This window comes from Astatotilapia calliptera, chromosome 16 (genome assembly GCF_964374335.1).
Source record: "Astatotilapia calliptera chromosome 16, fAstCal68.1, whole genome shotgun sequence".
In the NCBI taxonomy this organism is placed as follows: domain Eukaryota; kingdom Metazoa; phylum Chordata; class Actinopteri; order Cichliformes; family Cichlidae; genus Astatotilapia; species Astatotilapia calliptera.
Window position 1 is genome coordinate 6444621 of NC_137437.1, and position 19007 is coordinate 6463627.

Below are 19007 nucleotides of genomic sequence, written 5' to 3' on the forward strand. Positions count from 1 at the left end.
TGTGAGAAAACCTCGTAGTTTATTTGGGAAAAGAAGCTTGCCACTGAACAACACTTTGTTACATTAGTTCAGGATTTAATAACATATAAAAAGCAACAGTGTGAGGCATCTAGTCCACTCCTGGAATAAAGCAGAATGGGGTGGAGAGTGGACGTTTATACGAAAACAATCCAAAATGTTCATTATAATTCAAGCAATGGTCAAGACGGCCCTCTCCCTCTTCCTCCTCTTTTTCTTCTTCTCCTCCAGGCGACCTGTAGCGTCGGCAAAGAACATGACGTCCTCTTTGCTCTCGATCTCCCGCTGGAGGAACTGCAGGGCTGCACTGTTAAAACCCATCACATCCTGAAAGAAGGAAAGTGGAGAGAGAATAGAAGCAACAATCGGTTAAACGCCAAAAAGCTTTGCTCGGTCCCGCTCCCTTCCACTCAGATGTCACTTACTCTGATTTCCCGCACTTTTGAGAGTGTATTGGTCCGTAGTTCATCGATGACAGACAGCAGCATCTGGTTACTGGAGATCTGACCAAAATGGATCCTAGAAATAAACAAAACACTTTTATTAGGTGCACCTTGCGAGTGTTATTCATGGTGTGTTATCCTGCTGGAAGCAGCCATCAGAAGATCATCACTTGCAGTTATAAAGTGATGTTAACGGTGAGCAACAATACTCAGGTAGGCTGTGCTTTTAAGTGTGCCATGAAAATATCCTCCATCCACTACCTGCAACCTGAACTGTTGAAAGAAGGACATATGGATCCACGTTTTCATGTCCGTTTCATCCATGTGTCACAGAAGAACCTGATCCTCATCTCATCGGGCGATGTTTTCCAATCTTTAATTATTCATTTTTGTTGAGCCCATTCAAATTTGTAGCCTCGGCTTCCTGTTCTTATAGCGCCTTTGAATAATCTGCATTTTCTCAACATTTTAGTTTCGTTAAAACGTTTGATCATTGAAATGAGCTTCATAACACCTAAAAAACCCACCATTCTTATGTTAATTCGTTTTTTAAATTTATGTTTTAAATCTTTTGTTGTTTAAAATTTTCATGCAGATCCCAGACTCCTGAGTCACCACTCAACTGCCCAAAGATTAAATCTGACTATAAAACAGACAACCATAATAAAGCACGTCTCACTTGAGAAGGAAAAACAGGCAGCGGCAGACCAGCTCCACCTCCAGGCCCTGCTGGATGTAACTGTTGAAGAGTTTCAGGAGCTCGGGGACATAAGGAAAAGGCAGCACCAGCAGAGAAACCTCCAGCTCACTGATGATCACAAAAAAACGTAAAAAAGAAAAAAATCTGAGTGTATTTAAATGCACAGGACAGTGTAGGCAGATGGTAATCAGCTTCACATCATTCGCTTGAATCTTACCTCGATCTGACCTTCTTTATCACATCTAAAACGTAGCGGGAGGGCTTAAAGAGGGGCAGAGACAGATTGAGTTTATAGCTTGAGCTGAAAACAAGGTTTATTTGTGATCTCAGTATGAAGACATTTATTGTTCATAACTCTGTTTCTCTTACCGAAACATTTCCAAAGGCCACGAGGATAGGGTTGGGTTGCGGTGGAGGAAGCTGCAAAAGAGGATGAACTGTTTAATGTGACCTGTGATGCTTTTTAAAAAACAAAAAACCTGATTTAAACTTCTCTGATGTGCCCTTTGATCTTCTCCTGCACATCTGGACCCAAGTCTGTGCTTCTGCCAGTATTTACATGACTCCCTGAAAGTCATTGTGGATCTGCCACAGGTGCCCGGTCACAACTATGTGACTCATCAATTTAAACTACACTCTGGTAAGCGCACAGAGCTAAATTTAGCAAGTAGGGTAGTTTCCATGGTGATTTTTCAAATGCCCTATTGTAAGTGGACAGAGCAGGACTTCCAGTGGAGCCTTCCAAAAACAGCATCACCACTCAGGGTGGTCCAGAAGTGCACAGGAAGATGACCTTGAAGGGAGGAACTTAAAAACTAAGGTAATGGTGTTTGACCTCTTCCTCACATCACTGCATTTGCAGCTGCTGGAAAAATGATTTCTGCTCAGAATCAGCTGAGCATTGATAAAACAAAAAAATGCCTTTTTACTGCACTACCCCACAGCAAAAGTAGAATAACTGAAATCATGACTCAACCTCTTTGCCTGCGCTCTCACAGGCATATCTGTGCTCTTCCATCTTCCTTGTTTCCCCTTTATAAAGCTCCAGAGCCTCCATGATTCGCTCAGCCTGCAAAAAAAATCAAAAAAAAAAAAATCGCACAAACAGGGAAAAGATCAACAAAGAAGGCTTCTGATTTTTGACCCTCATAAATATGAAGAATAATTCTTAGTAAAAGGCAACTGAAATATAGAAAATCATCAAGGATTTATTCAATTAATTAATTATTAAAGAAAATATGCTTGATAAAAACTGAATGTGTACCAATCAAGTAAATTTCATTTGACCAAAGTCCGTTAAATTGAACACTTTACAATCCTACTTATGGAATACAATTACACAGAAAATTTACATGTAATCAGATTACTTAAAGTTTTCATTTTGGCCATAAATACTTTTTGAGTGCAGATAATAACTCAGCTAATTACTGAAGAGAACTCACAGCTTTGACTGTCTCCACAGTCTTCTTGCCAGCAGGTGCTGCCTCTCCTTGCGTTTCTCCCGGTACCTGAGAAGCAGAACGTATAAATGCATCACTCATCCAACATAACAGCAACTAAGTGTAGAAGCTGAAAACTAAGCACTCACCACAGGTGCATCTCCTTTAGCCAAGCTCTCCTCAAACTCTGCCTCTCGCTCCTATCGACACAAAAAGGAGGCGGTGTTTAGGTGTTTATGTCAACCACTGTAACATCATCTTTGTGGGCCCTGTCCTCCACCTCACCATCTCCCTTTCTTCCTCCAGGATGATGGGCTCCCTCGTCCTCTCCCAGAGACGCAGGGACTTGTCGTGAGATGACGACACGAGGTGGTCTCCGTTTGGGCTGATGGCCAGACACCAAACCTCCCGATGGTGGCCCTGTGATTCAAAGAGGACGTTCAGTGTTACAACGTAGCGTAGTGGCAACGTTCAAAATGTAAAATGATGAAGCTGAGCAGTAAGAAATGTGGGGCAGCTACAAAAACAAAATCAAATAGGAAAGACCAAGTATCAACAGCTACTGGGTGGAGTGCTATAAAAATTAGATTATGAATTAATTCCTGATTTAAGATAAAACCCCTTTGAACCCTACGGCATAACACTCGTTGTCTGGTTATGGCGTAGGGTTATAACCCGTTTCCGGTTACATCGTAGGTTACAAATTAGATTTCCAGCTGAAGTCTATATAAATTTATTTATTTATTTTAATTTATTTATTTATTTTTTGGATGGGTTAATTCATTTTTCTGTAACATTATTGGGAGGGAGTGGGGGGTATTCATGCCATCTATGTTTTTGTATGCTATAAAACAGAAAAAAGAAAAGATTATCATTTCTGTGTACCTATGTGTTCTATGACAGTCTGGTATTTGAAAAGTAAAAAATAAATAAATAAGAAGTGTGAACTTAATCTAAGTAGAAAATTGATCACCCAGAATTGATCTGTGTGTTTCTGTGAGGAATAAATCCAATGCCATTCTCTGCGTAGCTCATGAATGAGGTGTAGTTTGGATTAGTTACCCTAGTTACACAGGCACACCTACTTCCAACTCCTACATCAGTTTACAGAATCATCTTCCCAATCAATCCATCTTCCCCAAATTGTATTTCTATCATTCATACAAACCCTCGTTACTCAGCTGCACGACTGAGACATTGTTTTGCTGTCTCCTATTTCACCACCAGATGTCACTGAAACAAAGCTTTGAATGAATTAACCTATTTTTAAAACAGCTGATGACATGGTTAAACACTGCTTCATTTGCGCATCACAAACGTATTGATGTGGCATCCTGGAGGATCTGATAGGGTCCAGGTATCACCTCATGCTACCGGCAGTGACACTGACAACCAGCCAAATGCAAAACTAGTGAAAAGAAACAGTCAGAAAAGATGAAAAGGGAAAGATGTGAGCGGCCTCCACCTGCCAAACCATTCCTGTTTTGGGGATTGTCTCATTGTTACCCCTCTAGTGCATCTTCTGTCAATTTCATTAACACCAAAGGAGCTGAAACTAATTAACAATTAAATTAACCGACCAGATTAATATCGTAGAAGTTTAACTGACTTCACTCTGAATAAAAAAATGTTCTTTTCATTTTTCGAGCGGTGGGCGTGGGGAAAGCTGTTACCTCAAGTGTCTGGATGTTCTCAAACTTGTCTGCGTCCCACTGTTTGATCTTCTTGTCCTTCCCTGCTGTGAAGAACAAATGAGTCTTGGGAACAAACTGAAGGAACATGACACTGCAAAGAGAAAACAGAGGAAAGAAATTATGAGACAAAGCAGACTTAGATCAATTTCAAACAAGGAGACAGGAAAGAATATTACACAACAACACATTTCAAAGGAAATTAGAAAAAAAGTGAAAGAAAAATCACATTTAATCAAAAATTAATTAACAAACGAAAAGAAATCATCAAGCACAGAAACTGAGATGGTCCATGAGAAACCAGAGGAGCGTGCAGATGAAAGAGCAGCTGGTGTGAAGTCACGGGTCAGTGTGAGTTAACAGGACACAGATCAGAGTCTCTAACCACAGAGATGAAGTCACGGTTGGAAGCTAAACTGCCCCGTAGATGACTTCATCACTGAGTAAAAATCTCTTTTATTTCCAGTTGAACCTCTGACTGTTTGGTTTGGGTCTGTGCTGGCCAGTACCTGTCGTCATGAGCAAACATGGAGCGGTGACAGTCGCCAAAATCCAAACCCCAGATCTTCACGTTTCTGTCGGCGGAGCCAGTGGCAATAATTGTGCTATCCTGGTTAAGAGACACACAAGGTCAGAGTCAGGAAGACTCTGGGCTGAAGTGAGTCTTGCAGCTAATAATTTTAATATCTCAACAGTACTCACGTGTGAGATGTCCAGACAAAGTACAGGCAGCTTATGTCCATACAGAGACAAGAAGAACTGGAGCAGCAAAAGGAAGAATGTGTAGATATGATGTAAACAGTGACATGAAGCCAGTGTGCGGTAAATATAAATTTAAGTCGAATCTTGTATGTCGAGCCTACCTTAAGTGTGTCTGTGTAGAAGATCTTGACTGTGCAGTCTAACAAAGAGACAGCCAGCAGTCTGTGGTCAGGAGAAAACTTCACACAGAGAACGTCTTCCTCCAACTGCAGAGTGCGTTTGTGCTTCACTGTCAGCCGTCTGAGTCACAAACACACACACACAACAACTCTGCAGGTAAGTCGTGATGCAATAACACAGTTTTCAACATCACTGCTTTCACCATATATAGCAATGTTTCATATTGCACCTACTGCAAATAACAGGAATAGTAAATTAGGCAGTTAGGGCCAGATATTACTGGACACATTCTTATTGTTTTACATGCACACCGTCCAAAAGAGCATCTCCAGCATTTCCAGGTTATAGCAGGAGTCTTGAGTTGAAGAAAACTATTGCATTAACTGTGTGTCAGCTATGTTGACACACAATAATGACACACAATACTTTGGGCTCTTCCCTTACTTTCCAAGGGCTCAACGCAGCAGATGGATCTGCGTACTCTAATTGGGACTGATTTAGACAGGACGCCTTTTCTGACACAGTCTCAGGGACCTCCTGAGTCTGCAAAACTACACATTCACTCATCCATCTCCTCTTCAGCATCCAAATGTGGACCTTTCCCCCCCTTTTAAAGGCTGAAAATATTAATTTAATGTACATGAACACAAATCAGAACTGATAAGAGTGGACATGACGAGAAGTCGTGTTCAGAGACAAGAAAAAAATGTAAAACTTGTGTCCAGTAACATTAAGCAGTAGCATGAAGGCTGTGGCTACAAACTGCTGTGAGATTATGTTAAAGAGAAGACTTCATGGAAAAAACCAACAACAAAAAAAAAAAACGCACACACAGCAGATTCACTGCAAAGTCTATTTAAATATTAAGATCAACCAGATTGACAATATGGAGAGTTGATTGAAACAGAGGCCATGTAATGTATGGGAATGTCCCGATCAGGTCTGCTCAGACTTGGTCTATTTCTACAAAGATGACTGGAACCACAACCACAGGCAGTTGTGTTAATAGCGCTGACAAAGTATTTAGAGAGGATTTGTTTGGTGAGTTTTGGCCATCAGGCAGTCACTGTCTGCAAACGCTTAAAAAATATTAAAAATAAGCATTTTATTTATTATGTTAATTGATCCTATATATACACATGTAGCTCCTCAGTAGTTTCAAGCTTATGCTGAACCTGACCACTTTATTCCAGGTGTTAAGGGTCCTATGAGATCATTGAAAATCTACCACATCGATCCTGAACATTGAACAAAAGAAACTCACTTCTGGCTCGTCTCCTTGTCCTTTACCAGCTCAAACTCCCAGAACTTCACAGTCTTATCTGCACTTCCTGAGATAATCCCCCTCTAAAGGAAACACACACAAATAAAAAACAAATCAAATCAGTCTTCGGACTTCGATTTTTAAAAAAAAAAAATCAGTTTATGGAAAGGATAAGTTGGGTGTGAAAAACACTCAGACACACAAGCTGAGTACAGTGAGGTTTACCTGATCTGGGGCCAGGCAAATTGACCACACAGCTCCATCATGGGCATCTACAGTTTCCAGAAGGCTTCCTGAACCCAGCTCAAAGATCTGCAGCTTCCCACTCTAATAAGAACAAAACACAATCTTGACTACAAGAAAGTCTACAACTTTGTAAGGAGCAATATTCTCTCTTCCAAATGGTTGCCATTAGATTACAGGATTCAGAAAGAAATACACTCTACACGCTCAAATCCACTAAATCACCGACACATCAATAACTTATAGAGAACAGTGGTTGAAACTGACTGTAAGCCTTGGACAGAGTGTCTGAATGACTCAGTGTGTCCACATACCTTCGTTCCCAGGATTATCTGTCGGTCTCCAGGCACAAAGAGGGAGCAGAGGGCGTATTCGCAGGCCATGGTGCGAATCACCTGCAGAGTGGATCTGTCACAGTGGGCAGGACAGTTAGAAGACAATGACCAATGAAGCAAGAGCTTTTTCACTGAATGCAGCAAAATGAATCTAATTATAAGACCCTTTCAGGACGTGCTGCATCTAAACTGGTGTTACCTGTTCCAAACTTTGACGGTGTCTCCGGAGGCGGAGAGGACAGCCAGGTTGTCTGAGCTGAAGGCCAGTGTGCGCACATCTGTGCGGTGTCCCCCGAGTGTGAGGCGAGCCGTTTTATCGGCTACGGGGGTCTTGTGTGAGGTCTTCAGGCTGTAGGTCTCAACTGTGTTATTCTGGAGCAGCAGAGCCACCTTCAGCTCACCACCTGCACATGACAGGCAGTCCACCCACCTGAGAGGGGACAGAGGACATGGATGGTGTGTACATGTGAACAGACCCCTGATTCCGAAGAGCGTGGCTAGCGAAGATCCCTGACTTGTGACACAAGTACCTGGGAGGGATGCATCAGGTCAAATATGTGGTTCCATTTATTGTGGCGCCCCCTTGTGTAAATAAGAGCGGAGCCAGACACAACCTTTCTAATTCTGGAAAGTGCCATCCTACATAATTCAGGTACTTCAGATATATTTAGATCAACAACTTGTACACAATTTGAGCTATTTACATATAAGGACAAAATTATGTTGATGTTTGAAAAAGCTATGTTAAATACTCTTTGCCCTGTTTAACTTAAAAACTTGCTGTTTTCATAGGGGGGTTAATAATTGTGTCCTGATCTGTACTTACTTGAATAAGAAGTCTAAATGTTTTTTTTTCCACTTTGCAAAATTTATATTTTATATTTATTTCTATTTGTAAATCTTGTGCAGCACCACTATTGTCAGGTGGTAAGAACTTGTGCTTTTAAATGACATGAATCTTCATTTTGTTATTTTTCTACATGAATTAGCCTTATTTCATCCTATGAAATTATTCAAGGAACTAAAGACTGTTAGTTGTCTGGAATTGTACTGCAATGTAAGGCCGATTAGAGCAGTTTATAATACTTCATTCCTGCATGCTCCGCTTTTACTTCAATGTCCAGCAGGTGGTGGCAATGCACACAACAACCATGATCAGAGGAAATTCATGATCTCCTACAGGTAACTGTGGCTTAATGTTTAGAAATAGGGTCACTGGATCAACACAGATAAAGAGACAAACAGCGGCAGCAAAGTGAATTCAAAATGTTTGAAAAGTTAGATTTGAAACAAGAAAATTCATTTTAACATTTATTCGGATGCTATCTGGACCTAAGTTTCAAAATCTTAGAGAGAGCATAATTCGCTGCACTGACCTGATCTTGGAAGATGCCTTGATGTTTGTTAGTCTGATGATCTCGTCCTTCAGCATCCTCTTCACCACGGGCTCCTCTGTCTCCTCACCTGAAGCTTCCTGAGCTCTGCAGAGAGCAGGGATAATAATCATCAGTTCAAAGGGAGATCAACAATAACAAAAAAGCTGAAACTAATCATTTAGGCAGCAGCACTAGCACTTGTCCTTCCACCTCCACTGACATCAGTGTGTTAGAAGTAGTCAAGATAGGTGGTGTCAGTACTGGAGTTATATTAGCGACATTCATATGAAGCTTTCTCAGAAGAGAGCAGAAATACACGCGTTTAATTGTCTTTGGTAAATTTGTCCACCTCAGTATCTGAATGTCTGGCTAATAAAACTAGCGCTGGTTGTGCGGTGGTAACAGTAACAGTCAATGTGCAAATATTCCAAAGAACAGAATACATGTACGCTTACTTGGTGGCCTTCTTTTTGGCTTTCTTCAGCTTCTTTGTCATTTTTTTCTGCACTTCTTCCTCTGACAGCACAGTGAAGAGCTCCAGGACTGAGTCGTTGCCCTGAAAGACATAGACGGCAAAATGTGTGTCATCAATCGCTTTTGGCTAGAAAATTAGTTTACAAACACAAAGGCATTTAAACTAGTATGTGCAATGTTTAAATTACAGCTGATTGTCAGGCAAATGCTGACGGGCAGTGTGACTGTATAGGAGGAAATAACTCAGCAATCAGTCTGACCAACAAAACAAAACCATTGAAACTATTCTTAATCGCATTTAACCATCAGGTCATGTGATCAGAAAACAAATGAATATACAGACAATTACAGCAGGTTGTGAACTGACATACATTAGTGATGTCAGAATGATCTCTTTCACATTACATTAGCGACACTGACTAAAAGCCACAAGACGACCTTACTACTGATGAGTGCCTAAAAGCTACCAGTGAAAGAAGAAACACATACTACAGCATGACTACAGCAGGTCTCAGTGGGCTCAAACTGCACCGAGCAAGCATTACATTCAACCCACATATAAATACTGTGTATTCCAGACATCATGCAGAGTCACAAGGAGCTGTAAGATGCTTCAGTACTAACGTGGCAGGCGATGACTCTGGCGTGGCGGTCTGCTGTCAGTGAGACGACGCGATCTCTAGCTTCTCTCAGGATGGAGCCGGCCTTTTCACAAGATAGGATGCGCTGCCCAAAAAGAAAAAGAAAGAATAAATGTTAAAGAGAGAATTTGGTTTAATTTACAAAAATACTCTAGTTGAAGATGGTGTTGAATAATTGGAACTATTAACAACTGTGAAACATTAGAAAAAAAAGAATCAACAGCACAAAAATGTGGCAGTGCACTGACTTTATCCTTCTGAGACCTACACTGCTTAATAAAGAATGACGTTCCACTACAAAGTTGATGCATGCAGAGCATTTGAATCATTTTACCCTCACTGCAATGAATGCTACTTTACCTCTTCAAGGCTTTCATCCACGTCTTCTTTATTGTCTTCTTCATCATCATCAACCAACAGAGTTTTTCCCTTCTTCACCGTAGGCTCACCCTCAGCTTTTGCCTGCGCAGGACGCGACCAGACAGAGTTTTACGACCTTACAACAACTCCATTAAGATCGTTTTTAGAGCCAAAACCTACAGTTAATAAGGATCTGATTAACTTCAATAACAAATTTAATGTAATTGAAAAAAAAAGTGCCCGTGTTGTGTAAAATTACAGGCAAAATAATACAAAAGGGAAATGAAAGACTACTAAAAGCAAAACATGACATCTTCATAGAAAGTAAAGCATCGCACATTAGGGGAGAGACTCCAGGATCTCAAGAAAAACTGCTTGCTTTCTCTCTGATTGTCTTTTTTCAGTAAAGGGCAGTTGGGGGAGGAAGAGAAAAAAGTGCTCAGCTGAGTCCTTTCTCACCTCCTCCAGGTAGTTGATGTCCCAGGCTCGAAGCTCACTGTCTGCAGAGCCCGTCAACAGCCTACTCTCCTGGCTCAGCAACACCATACCCCAAACCTAACATACACACACACATTTAAAACAAAACCATCGAGTCATCTTAATAATCTAGGAAAAACATTAAAATTCCAGTGGAAAGTCTCTTATAATCCCCATTTCCTTCCAGTGAAAGCAGCTAGTCACAAGAGCTCCACTATATGGACCAAAGTACTGCACAGTACACCTACAGGAACTGCTTGGCCATGGAAAATCCTGCCATCAAGCTCCCAGTTCACAGTTTTTGTCCTGAGGTTAATGCCAGAGCAGGTTTGGAACCACACTGTGCGCTGCAGCTTCAGTGTGGGTGATATTACCTCAAAATGCTATCACAAGATGTCAAGGAAATGTGCAATAATGATATTTCTGACACTAAAGAACAAAAAATACTCAATAAATGCTGTATCAATGAGTGCAGCTTGCAGCCAGCAGTGTTTATTAGTGCAAACAAAAGAAAAGGTATTAAACATGCTGTTCTTGTGATGAGTTACTGTCATTAGAGATAGACTACCCAATTCAAAATGTGAATCTACTGCCAGCAGCAGCCACATTATAGCCCAATAGCAGTGACACAGCATTACATGCAGTGACGCAGCATAAGTCCAATGTAAGCACAAAAGCAGGCCAGCTAGTGTTTTCTCTGGTACTATGTGGTCGACCTTTTTAACCAGTTACTTAAATTCCTCCTTTAGCACCAGGAGATTGCATCAGTAATTTCCATCCACTGTTTGTGCTTCTTGTTATATGGAGTGTAAGTAGCAAGTGCTCCAGTGTTGCTCAGGTGAGTCATTTGTTTAATGTTGGGTTGCACATCATCAGCTGTTAGCATCTCCTCCTTCATAGCCTGGTTGTACTTGATGGTGTGTTTTTGCCTCAAGTTTGTTGTTTCCATCGTCACCAGGAAGCGTTTTCTTGCACATTTTGTAAAGCATCACACTTTGTTAGAGGTTGCTGAAGTAGCTCCCTTTTACAAAATCTTAATCGTGGCAGAAGGCTAGAATATGATTCTGCTGCAACCTTCTTCCTATTAAAAGGGAGTTTTTTTCTTTCCATTCTTGGCAAGTTCAGAGGAGGTTGTCTGATTGTTGGGGTTTTATTGTGAACAATATCTGGCCCAGCCCTAGTCATACATGTGTGGAATATGTAGAAGGGAAGAAATTCCACAAACGGACTTGGACTAAATGCAGAGAAAGAAGCATCTCACCTCACTGCGATGGCCCACCATAGTCTTAAAGCAGTGCTGTGTGTCCAAGTCCCACCACTTGACAAAACTGTCTTTGGAGCTATACGGTGGGCAGAGCACACAATTAGCTTTTCAAACCTCCATTTCAAATATACAATCCAGTAGACGAGACACAATGTAAACATCACGGTGTCCTACCATGTGACGAGGAGGTTCTTGTCTCTCAGGAACAGGGCCTGCGTGATGACATCTTTATGGCCTCTCAGCCTGTACAGCCCACACTCATTGATGATGTCCCACACGATCACATCTGTGTCCTAAGAGAGGAGTAAACAGTTAACTGAGGTGATTCCTTGCAACTCACAGTCCGTCTTGTAAAATAAAAAAGCATTTTTAAAGGCAAAGTAAACCACTCAACAAACAAACCTCCAATTTATCTTCCATTTATATTAACACCTTTATTTTCGTGTAACTGTTGTCACTTTGATGTTGAGTTTAGAAACACGTCAACACTTAACAAAACCAAGGAACAACCTGCCACACTCACCTTTGAGCCAGTAACAAGTCTCGCCCCGAGTGCATCATAGTGTATGACGCTGACTGCAGACTTGTGGCCGTTGAAGGAGACGTTGCTCTCACCGTTCAGCAGGCTGAAGATTCTTACTGCACCATCTTCGTAACCCACGGCAATATGAACTCCATCAGGTGAAGGGCAGAGAAAGGTCACCTCATGTTTCTGACCCTGCAGGATCAGGACCTACACACACAGAGATGACAAGAATAAAGATAAGAACAGATAAAATCTGAAGGGAAGTGTACCTGGATATGAGTTGTCGCATTGCTATAATCACACTTGAACCTCACCTTCTCTCCTTTTCGAACATCCCAGATGAAAACATGTTCACATGCAGCCACAGCCACATAGCGCCCCTTCTCCCCTCCTCGAAGGGTCACATACGTGATGTTGGCTTTTTGGCTGCCAATGACCCCAAAAACGGCGCTGGCAACATAGCGCAGGTACTGCTTGGTCAAACCCATGACCAGCAGCTAAGGTGATGCTGAATCCTGTTTCACACCAGAGCACAGGAGAAAAATTTACTGTGCACACCTTTTACGGAAGAAAAACAGAGACTCAGTGCTTGATTGGCTCCACCTGATTCTACATAATGTCTGAATAAATTTAAGACAAGTTCAGAGTTCAGCATGTTCTGCTAGATATTGAAGTCTACATTTTCATGAAGATAATACAGAAAACTGTTTTATTATCTTTATAACACTGTTTGAAAAGTTGAACATTACACCCACATGTTATTAGTTATCATGTCATCCTAAAGTGGCTTTGACGCCTCCTGTGCTAAATGTTCCAATATAGTGTGGGGAAGATCGTGAATAGTTTTTATATGAAAAACCAGTTTCCAGATACAACAGGAGGCATAAACACATAAACACTGCTGTAAACATGAACCATTTTAAACTTTGGTACTAAACCACATTTGCACAATCAGGGCACCCCTCTCTTTTTTAAGGACCTGGCTTTCTGTTTGTGCAACTGTTGGCAAATGTTGCCACAAAAATGGAAACATCGTTGACAATGCATGCTTTCCATCATGACAACAAAGACGAAATACATTGTATATCAAATGTACCCAAGAGTCCACATATTAATAGATATTTACAGCAATAAAATGACGAATCTTTATCTATATAGCATAGTTTAATTTGTGCTGTAATTTGTCCCTGCTATCTAGAATATATAATCTACCACGTATGCGTATTAAATATATCACAGTTTTCAAAAATAAGGTTTTCTGTTTTATACCAGCATAAGACACTACATACTTAATACATGTCTGATCTTAGTATGCTATTCCGTATTAATGAGGTGTAAAGTATTTTCGTATTGTTTATAATGTGTCGAACTACGGCCTTTATTTCTGCAGTGTCGATTCAGTGTTGTTGGTCTATTCCTTCGTTTTATGTCCTTTCCTCATAATTTGCAAATCCTGCTTTAAAATAATACACCAAAATTACGTACTACTTAGTAAACGTGTAGCAAGGTATAGCACATCAGTCCTCGCAGATACGGGTACGTTCGTTTTAGTACACAAAACTGCAGGCAGAGTTGCCGGTTTACGCTTCTGGCATTTGACTCAACACGACAACGTCAACCTCCGCCCGCCCGGAGACAAATTTGACCCAAATCGAGTGTGCCTAAGCATGATACTCAGTTACTAGACCCACGTGGTAAAACAATTCTTGGATAATTGTACTTAATAAAAGTAACCATAACATAAATGTATATCTCTAAACGTTATATACAACATTTGCGTTTGTTTCGTGAATGTAAAGCGTCTATGTTGGTCCTCTTACCTTTGAAGTGTGACAACTAGCAACTACCTTGAAGTGCCTGACTTCGGCTGCTGTTTCAGACCCAACCAATCTATCACAAATCGTTACTAAAACAATACCATGCAGTGCTAGTTTGCCTATAAAACTATGCACACAGATACAGTCTATTGGAAATATATATTTTTAAAAAATATTTAGATAGGATTTTAGCAGTGAACTGCGAGTCAAAGAAACCTTTCTGTTTCTCTGTTTTCTCGATTGCGCTCTTTCTATTGCTTTTGACTGCAATACCAAAAAAAGACATTTTATACATTTTTGAATGTACAGTCCAAAATAAAATAATATATTAGGTCTTTACAGATACTCGTTTTTGTTTGTTTAATTTTTGGACAGAGACGTCTGGCTTAGAGCCAATGATTTTTGCGGTTTACATCAATAAAGTGACTCCACAGTGATCCCTAAGCAACCATACCGGAAGTGTTTTTTTAAGTCAGCTGACTAGCACCGGAAAAATAAAATGATCTCGTGAATAGCACCGGAAAAGTGTTTGTCTAACCTATACAAAACAAAAGCGTGTGCTATTTTAATAGGAGAGTATAGACATGACAGAAAACTATAAAGAACAGAGTAAAAGTACATTAAACATACTCTAAAAAATAGTTGAAAGGTCAGAATAATCATAGTCACATGGCATTGTATTTCGTTTGTAATTCCAACATGTAACACATACATGGGACCGCCACTATAGAGAGAGGGAGAACAGACTTTCACTAACTACTTGATAATGATAAAATTAATGAAACACATAATTAATGGAGTCCTAACTGGCTTTTTCTAAAGGAGGGACTAAAACAGAAGAAATTCTTTAACAAGGTGCATTTGTACACTATTAAAGGAAAGGTATATGTATATGTTTTGGGTGGTTTTTTTAAATGCAGGAGGTCACTCGATTTGTTTAATCCAAGCACCTAGCAGAAACGTTTTTTAATCATCCACAGCACTTTATTAATGAAACTTGAGAAATAAATGTAATAAGTGAGATCAAAAACATGCAAGCAGACACGTTTATGTTCAGAAATTAACGAATTAGGTCAAAGAAAATGGGAAAATGTAGTTGTCATGCTTATATGAAATGTAGTTAAATGAAAACATTTCTAGAAGTTTATTTTGAAATGCCTAACGGGATGTTGATTTCTTTTAATACTCCAGACTTTACGCCGCAACAATCAGCTCTTAGCATGGTTGCTAAATGTGCAAATCCTTGTAATTGGCACTTTGAAACTTACTTTTTGACTGCATTTGCAGTATTTGTGCTTGTTAGTATGAGGACCCTGAGGATGAACATCACGTCTTGATTTTATATGGTGTCGTGTCAAGATTTATTAATTGTTCCTTTTATAATTTTGGCGTGACATCACCCCTGTAAAGGAAATACATTGCTAGGTGGGTAACTGTCTGTTTGGTTTCTGAAACACTCTGACCAAAGTGCACTATTTATCGATTTATAAAGAGACTATTGCTTTTCTGGCCTGACATAGAAATGCTTCGGAAGAGAAAGAAGTTTACCTGGTAAGAGACAGACGATTAATTTCTTGTGACGGATGCTTATCACACATGTGTTTGATTATTTTAATGAAATGCAGCTGTTACAGAGCTAATGGAGTAGTAACATGCCAAATGCCATGTCTTCAAACTGCTTATTTAATTTACAAAAAGTAAGTAAAAGTATCCAATTTGCCACAAATTAACAGCAAGAAAAGCAGCCAATTACAAACAAAAACAGCTCGACCAGCTTACTAAAAATAACTTTCTGCGTTACACCGAACTTATTTAAGGCTTATGAGTTTTGTCGTGCTCATGACATGGTTTTATCTCGAGCTGGGGTTTATATGGTGTTACATGTGTGAACAAAGGGACTACTGTCATACGTGTATTCAATGAAGCGCCCAGCTTTTATCTGGTGATAATGTTATTACATGAGGGTTTCTTGTTGAGTTTGCCGCCGTAAATCAGAGACAGTCTGATATGTGTGTCTGGAATCAGACTGGTGGCAGCCGTGCAGGTAGTTTGTAAGGTCCGTCTTTACTCCAGGTCGTTATTAGGAATGGGAATCGACAGCTGGTTTTCTACTCTCTAATCCGTAGACCTGCTTCATGACAAACATCTTGACTTTTCATTGCAGGGAAAGCTTATTTGTAATAATGATTCCTGAGTTCAGTAAGTGTTTCAGTAAGCCAGGTTGAAATGTGTGCTGTTAAAACAGCTGGCCGAGCTCAGCAGTGCTGTCTGTCTGACAGTTGTGTATTGCAAACGGTGAGGTTGAACTCAGAGTCACGTGCATATTTTGTACTGTCTGAAGACCCGGAGATAAGTAAAACCTATGTAGGTCACTGACATAGTAAAAATTACAGACTCCTACAGATCAGTTTATTAGATAGATTAACAGGATGCATGTTACATATGTATTTGCATAGAAAAAAATAACATCTCAGTCTTATAGGTTTGAATTTTTAAACACTTCTTTATTCTAAACAGTTTATTTCAGACCTGAATGTATTTTTCATGTGCTAGGTAACTGCTCTGTTAAGTGATCTTATTAGGTCTTCTTGATGATCTAATGTCCTCCTCATAGCCACCAAACAGGTCTCTGGAGGCCAGAGCCACCTCCAGGAGACTGGAACACCCTTGAACTGGGTTTTGCACAAAGATCCAATACTTGAAAAATGTTTAACAAAATCATAGGTTTTGTTTTTACCCTTCAAGCTTTCAAAGATAATGTCATTTTTGCCAGTTCTCCCTGCCTGCACCTTTCTGTGTTCTCCTTGTGTTTGTGTGGGTGCTCCAGCTTACTCCCCGAGTCATTTATGGGGTTAAGGCCAATCAGTGATCCTAACGTGGCCATAAATGTGAACATAAATGGGTTGTCAGGTTTTCTGTGTTAGCCTTGCAACATACTGGTGACCTGTGGCCCGATCACAGCTAGGATAGACTGATTACCTGTGAAAATAAACCAAAATGCAGATCTTCTCAAAAGCACAGCAAACGAGCACTGTTCATTTCCACAATCATCTAGATTTTTATTTTATTTTTTTGTCTGTCAAAGCCACAGGGAGACACTGGAAATAGGCAAATGACTTTATCTTGTACTTGCAGCCCAGCTAGTTGGTGATCCTCTCGAGGCTTGTAGTGCCAGATGGGGATGGATCCTCTGGGTGCTCGCTCCCAGTTTGTGGATATCCAGACTCTTCCCACATGGCAGCAGCAGCTGGACAATGATGGCGAGGAGAAACGGCTGGTCCGGAGCCACAGCATGCTCAGCCAGAGTTTCCCCTCACCCTTCCCCTACAGACCAGATATCAACCGCAAGATCATCCTCTTGTGAGTCACGCTGTTTCTTCACATTGTTGCTGCTCTGTAGAAATCTGTCTTTTTCATAAGAGGTCACAACGTCAGCCACGGTTTCTTCCTACACATTTAGACACAGAATCATATAGTCATTCAAGCAAAAATGTCACAATGAAATAACTAAAGTTTGAAAGTATATTTAACTTGTAGCTTTAACTGGTTTTGGTGGTCTATATGATGTATTTTTTGTAACTATGTCATACTAAATTTCTTCTTTTTTTAACATCTGCTCTTTGCAGTAAGATACAGCTGCTGTGTGTGTCATTGCTTTTGTGAAAGTGACCAATCATACCGAAACTATCAGTAAATCAGATCAATTCCCACAAAAGTTTCACTTTTTACCTGTCAGAGTGTGTATTCCCGCCCACCTTAACCAAAGAGAACCCAACTCACAGTGATTGACTTTGAGCACTTGGCTGCTTAATCTAAACACACTTTTGGATGCATATCTGTGTATTCTGGTAATCGCTATCAATCATCTGTCATTTAAGCAAAGTGTGTGATCCTAGATACATCCTAAAAAAGGGCAGTAATATTAATGTATTGATATTAGCAGTATCATATAGTAGTAGTAGTAAATGCTGCTTGTGTGTCCATGTGCTCATACAAACCTGTTCAGAGTCCATAACCTCGTAAATCTTCTTTGTAGAGAAACGCATGACTATGTGGAGCCCGACTTGGCAGCAGTTTTTCTTTAGGAGCCTTGTTGTGGTGCCAGCCTTCCCCTGAGCAGTCATCAAGAGCACGCACATTCCTGCCACAATAGCATGACCAGGATTTGAGCGCAATTGACCCTCGAGCAGTGGTGCTTTTAAACCTTCCAGCAGCTAGAATTACAAAGGGGTCTATTTTTGAGCTAATATCAGAGGTTCCATATGACTACAGCTTAGATTTTCATTCTTTCACTACTTTTTCAAACTTACTTTTAAACCCATGGTGGTTAAAAAGTAAAGTTCAAGCAAGGTATCTGAAGGTATTGAAAGTCTTAATAGTGTCTCATTAAATAGATAAAGAGCTGTTGGCTCATTTCTTTTGACAGAAAGTCATTTATAGAGTAATTAAGAAAAAATTATTCTATTTTATTTACTTTATGGTTGTTTTAAATGTCAGAGTCAATGTCATTGGACCTCAAAGCATCATCACACTGAAGTTCTTCACAGAATCTTGTAGCAATGTTACTCTTCCTGTAAGTAATGTTTGTTGATTTATGTGATAGTCATGATATAACTCTGTCAATGTGTTGCTATTTTTATTGTTTTAAAATGAACTTGTGCTTTTCGTGGATACTCTGATAGCGCACACCTGGTACTATATGTTGTTAAATGACTTTGTTCATAAATGGGGAGAGGACGTTTCATTAGTTTGGGATATATCTGCTCTACGACTTAATACAGAAGCTAGCATTTGACAAAACAGGAACAGGGGATTTGCACGAGATCTGTTTCACTGTTGTTTGCAGGCATCCTGCTTGACTTGATTTGGTGACTCATCTGTAATTGAGCTAGGAGGAATGAGCTGAACAAAAAAAATACACAACTCTTCCTCCGTGGTCCTGGTTGCTGAATATGTCTTGTGATCAAACACTGTCAACACATGCATTTCCTCATTGTTTTTTCCTAACACAACCTGAAGGGCTTCTGAACAAAGAGTTGACTTCAGGTATTAAAATA

At 40.1% G+C, this 19007-nt stretch overlaps 2 protein-coding genes across 9 annotated transcripts in view; one reads left to right on the plus strand and one right to left on the minus strand.

Moving 5' to 3' along the window:
- Nucleotides 1–15520, minus strand: wdr3 (WD repeat domain 3). 4 transcript variants are annotated; one of them, XM_026144591.2, is made up of 27 exons: nucleotides 15499–15520; nucleotides 12448–12648; nucleotides 12131–12340; nucleotides 11782–11900; nucleotides 11605–11683; nucleotides 10326–10421; nucleotides 9867–9968; nucleotides 9490–9591; nucleotides 8847–8947; nucleotides 8392–8496; nucleotides 7215–7445; nucleotides 6995–7088; nucleotides 6663–6764; nucleotides 6438–6520; nucleotides 5155–5293; nucleotides 4994–5050; nucleotides 4801–4901; nucleotides 4274–4385; nucleotides 2886–3020; nucleotides 2750–2800; nucleotides 2604–2669; nucleotides 2138–2230; nucleotides 1531–1581; nucleotides 1379–1422; nucleotides 1141–1269; nucleotides 444–537; nucleotides 1–345 (listed from the first exon to the last, which is right to left on the minus strand). In XM_026144591.2, the coding sequence occupies exons 2-27, from the start codon at nucleotides 12619–12621 to the stop codon at nucleotides 190–192; spliced, it is 2826 nt and encodes a 941-aa protein (XP_026000376.1). In that variant the 5' UTR covers nucleotides 12622–12648; nucleotides 15499–15520; the 3' UTR covers nucleotides 1–189. The 4 variants fall into 4 exon arrangements, with proteins under 4 accessions (XP_026000376.1, XP_026000375.1, XP_080147320.1 ...); XM_026144590.2 differs by lacking the exon at nucleotides 15499–15520 and adding an exon at nucleotides 13954–14094; XM_080291194.1 differs by lacking the exon at nucleotides 15499–15520 and adding an exon at nucleotides 13954–14033 and having other exon boundaries at nucleotides 12448–12691.
- gdap2 (ganglioside induced differentiation associated protein 2) overlaps nucleotides 15140–19007 on the plus strand; it is a 24589-nt gene continuing 20721 nt past the window's right edge. For 2 of the 5 annotated variants that reach the window (XM_026144608.2, XM_080291195.1), the window contains exons 1-2: nucleotides 15140–15375; nucleotides 17086–17310. In XM_026144608.2, coding sequence (XP_026000393.1) covers nucleotides 17126–17310 — 185 coding nt within the window. In that variant the 5' untranslated portion in view covers nucleotides 15140–15375; nucleotides 17086–17125. Of the gene's footprint in view, nucleotides 15376–15470; nucleotides 15648–17085; nucleotides 17311–19007 lie in introns of those variants that run through there. The other 3 variants (XM_080291196.1, XM_026144607.2, XM_026144609.2) reach the window with 3 other exon arrangements.

Bases quoted from the DNA above. Each gene is read 5' to 3' on its own strand.
- wdr3 (XM_026144591.2), bottom strand. From the start codon at position 12,621: ATGGGTTTGACCAAGCAGTACCTGCGCTATGTTGCCAGCGCCGTTTTT. The intron at 10,422-11,604 runs GTGAGATGCTTC...TGTGTATGTTAG, and splicing joins TGGTGGGCCATCGCAGTGAG to GTTTGGGGTATGGTGTTGCT. The intron at 2,231-2,603 runs GTGAGTTCTCTT...TTTTTTTTGCAG, and splicing joins CTGTGGAGACAGTCAAAGCT to GCTGAGCGAATCATGGAGGC.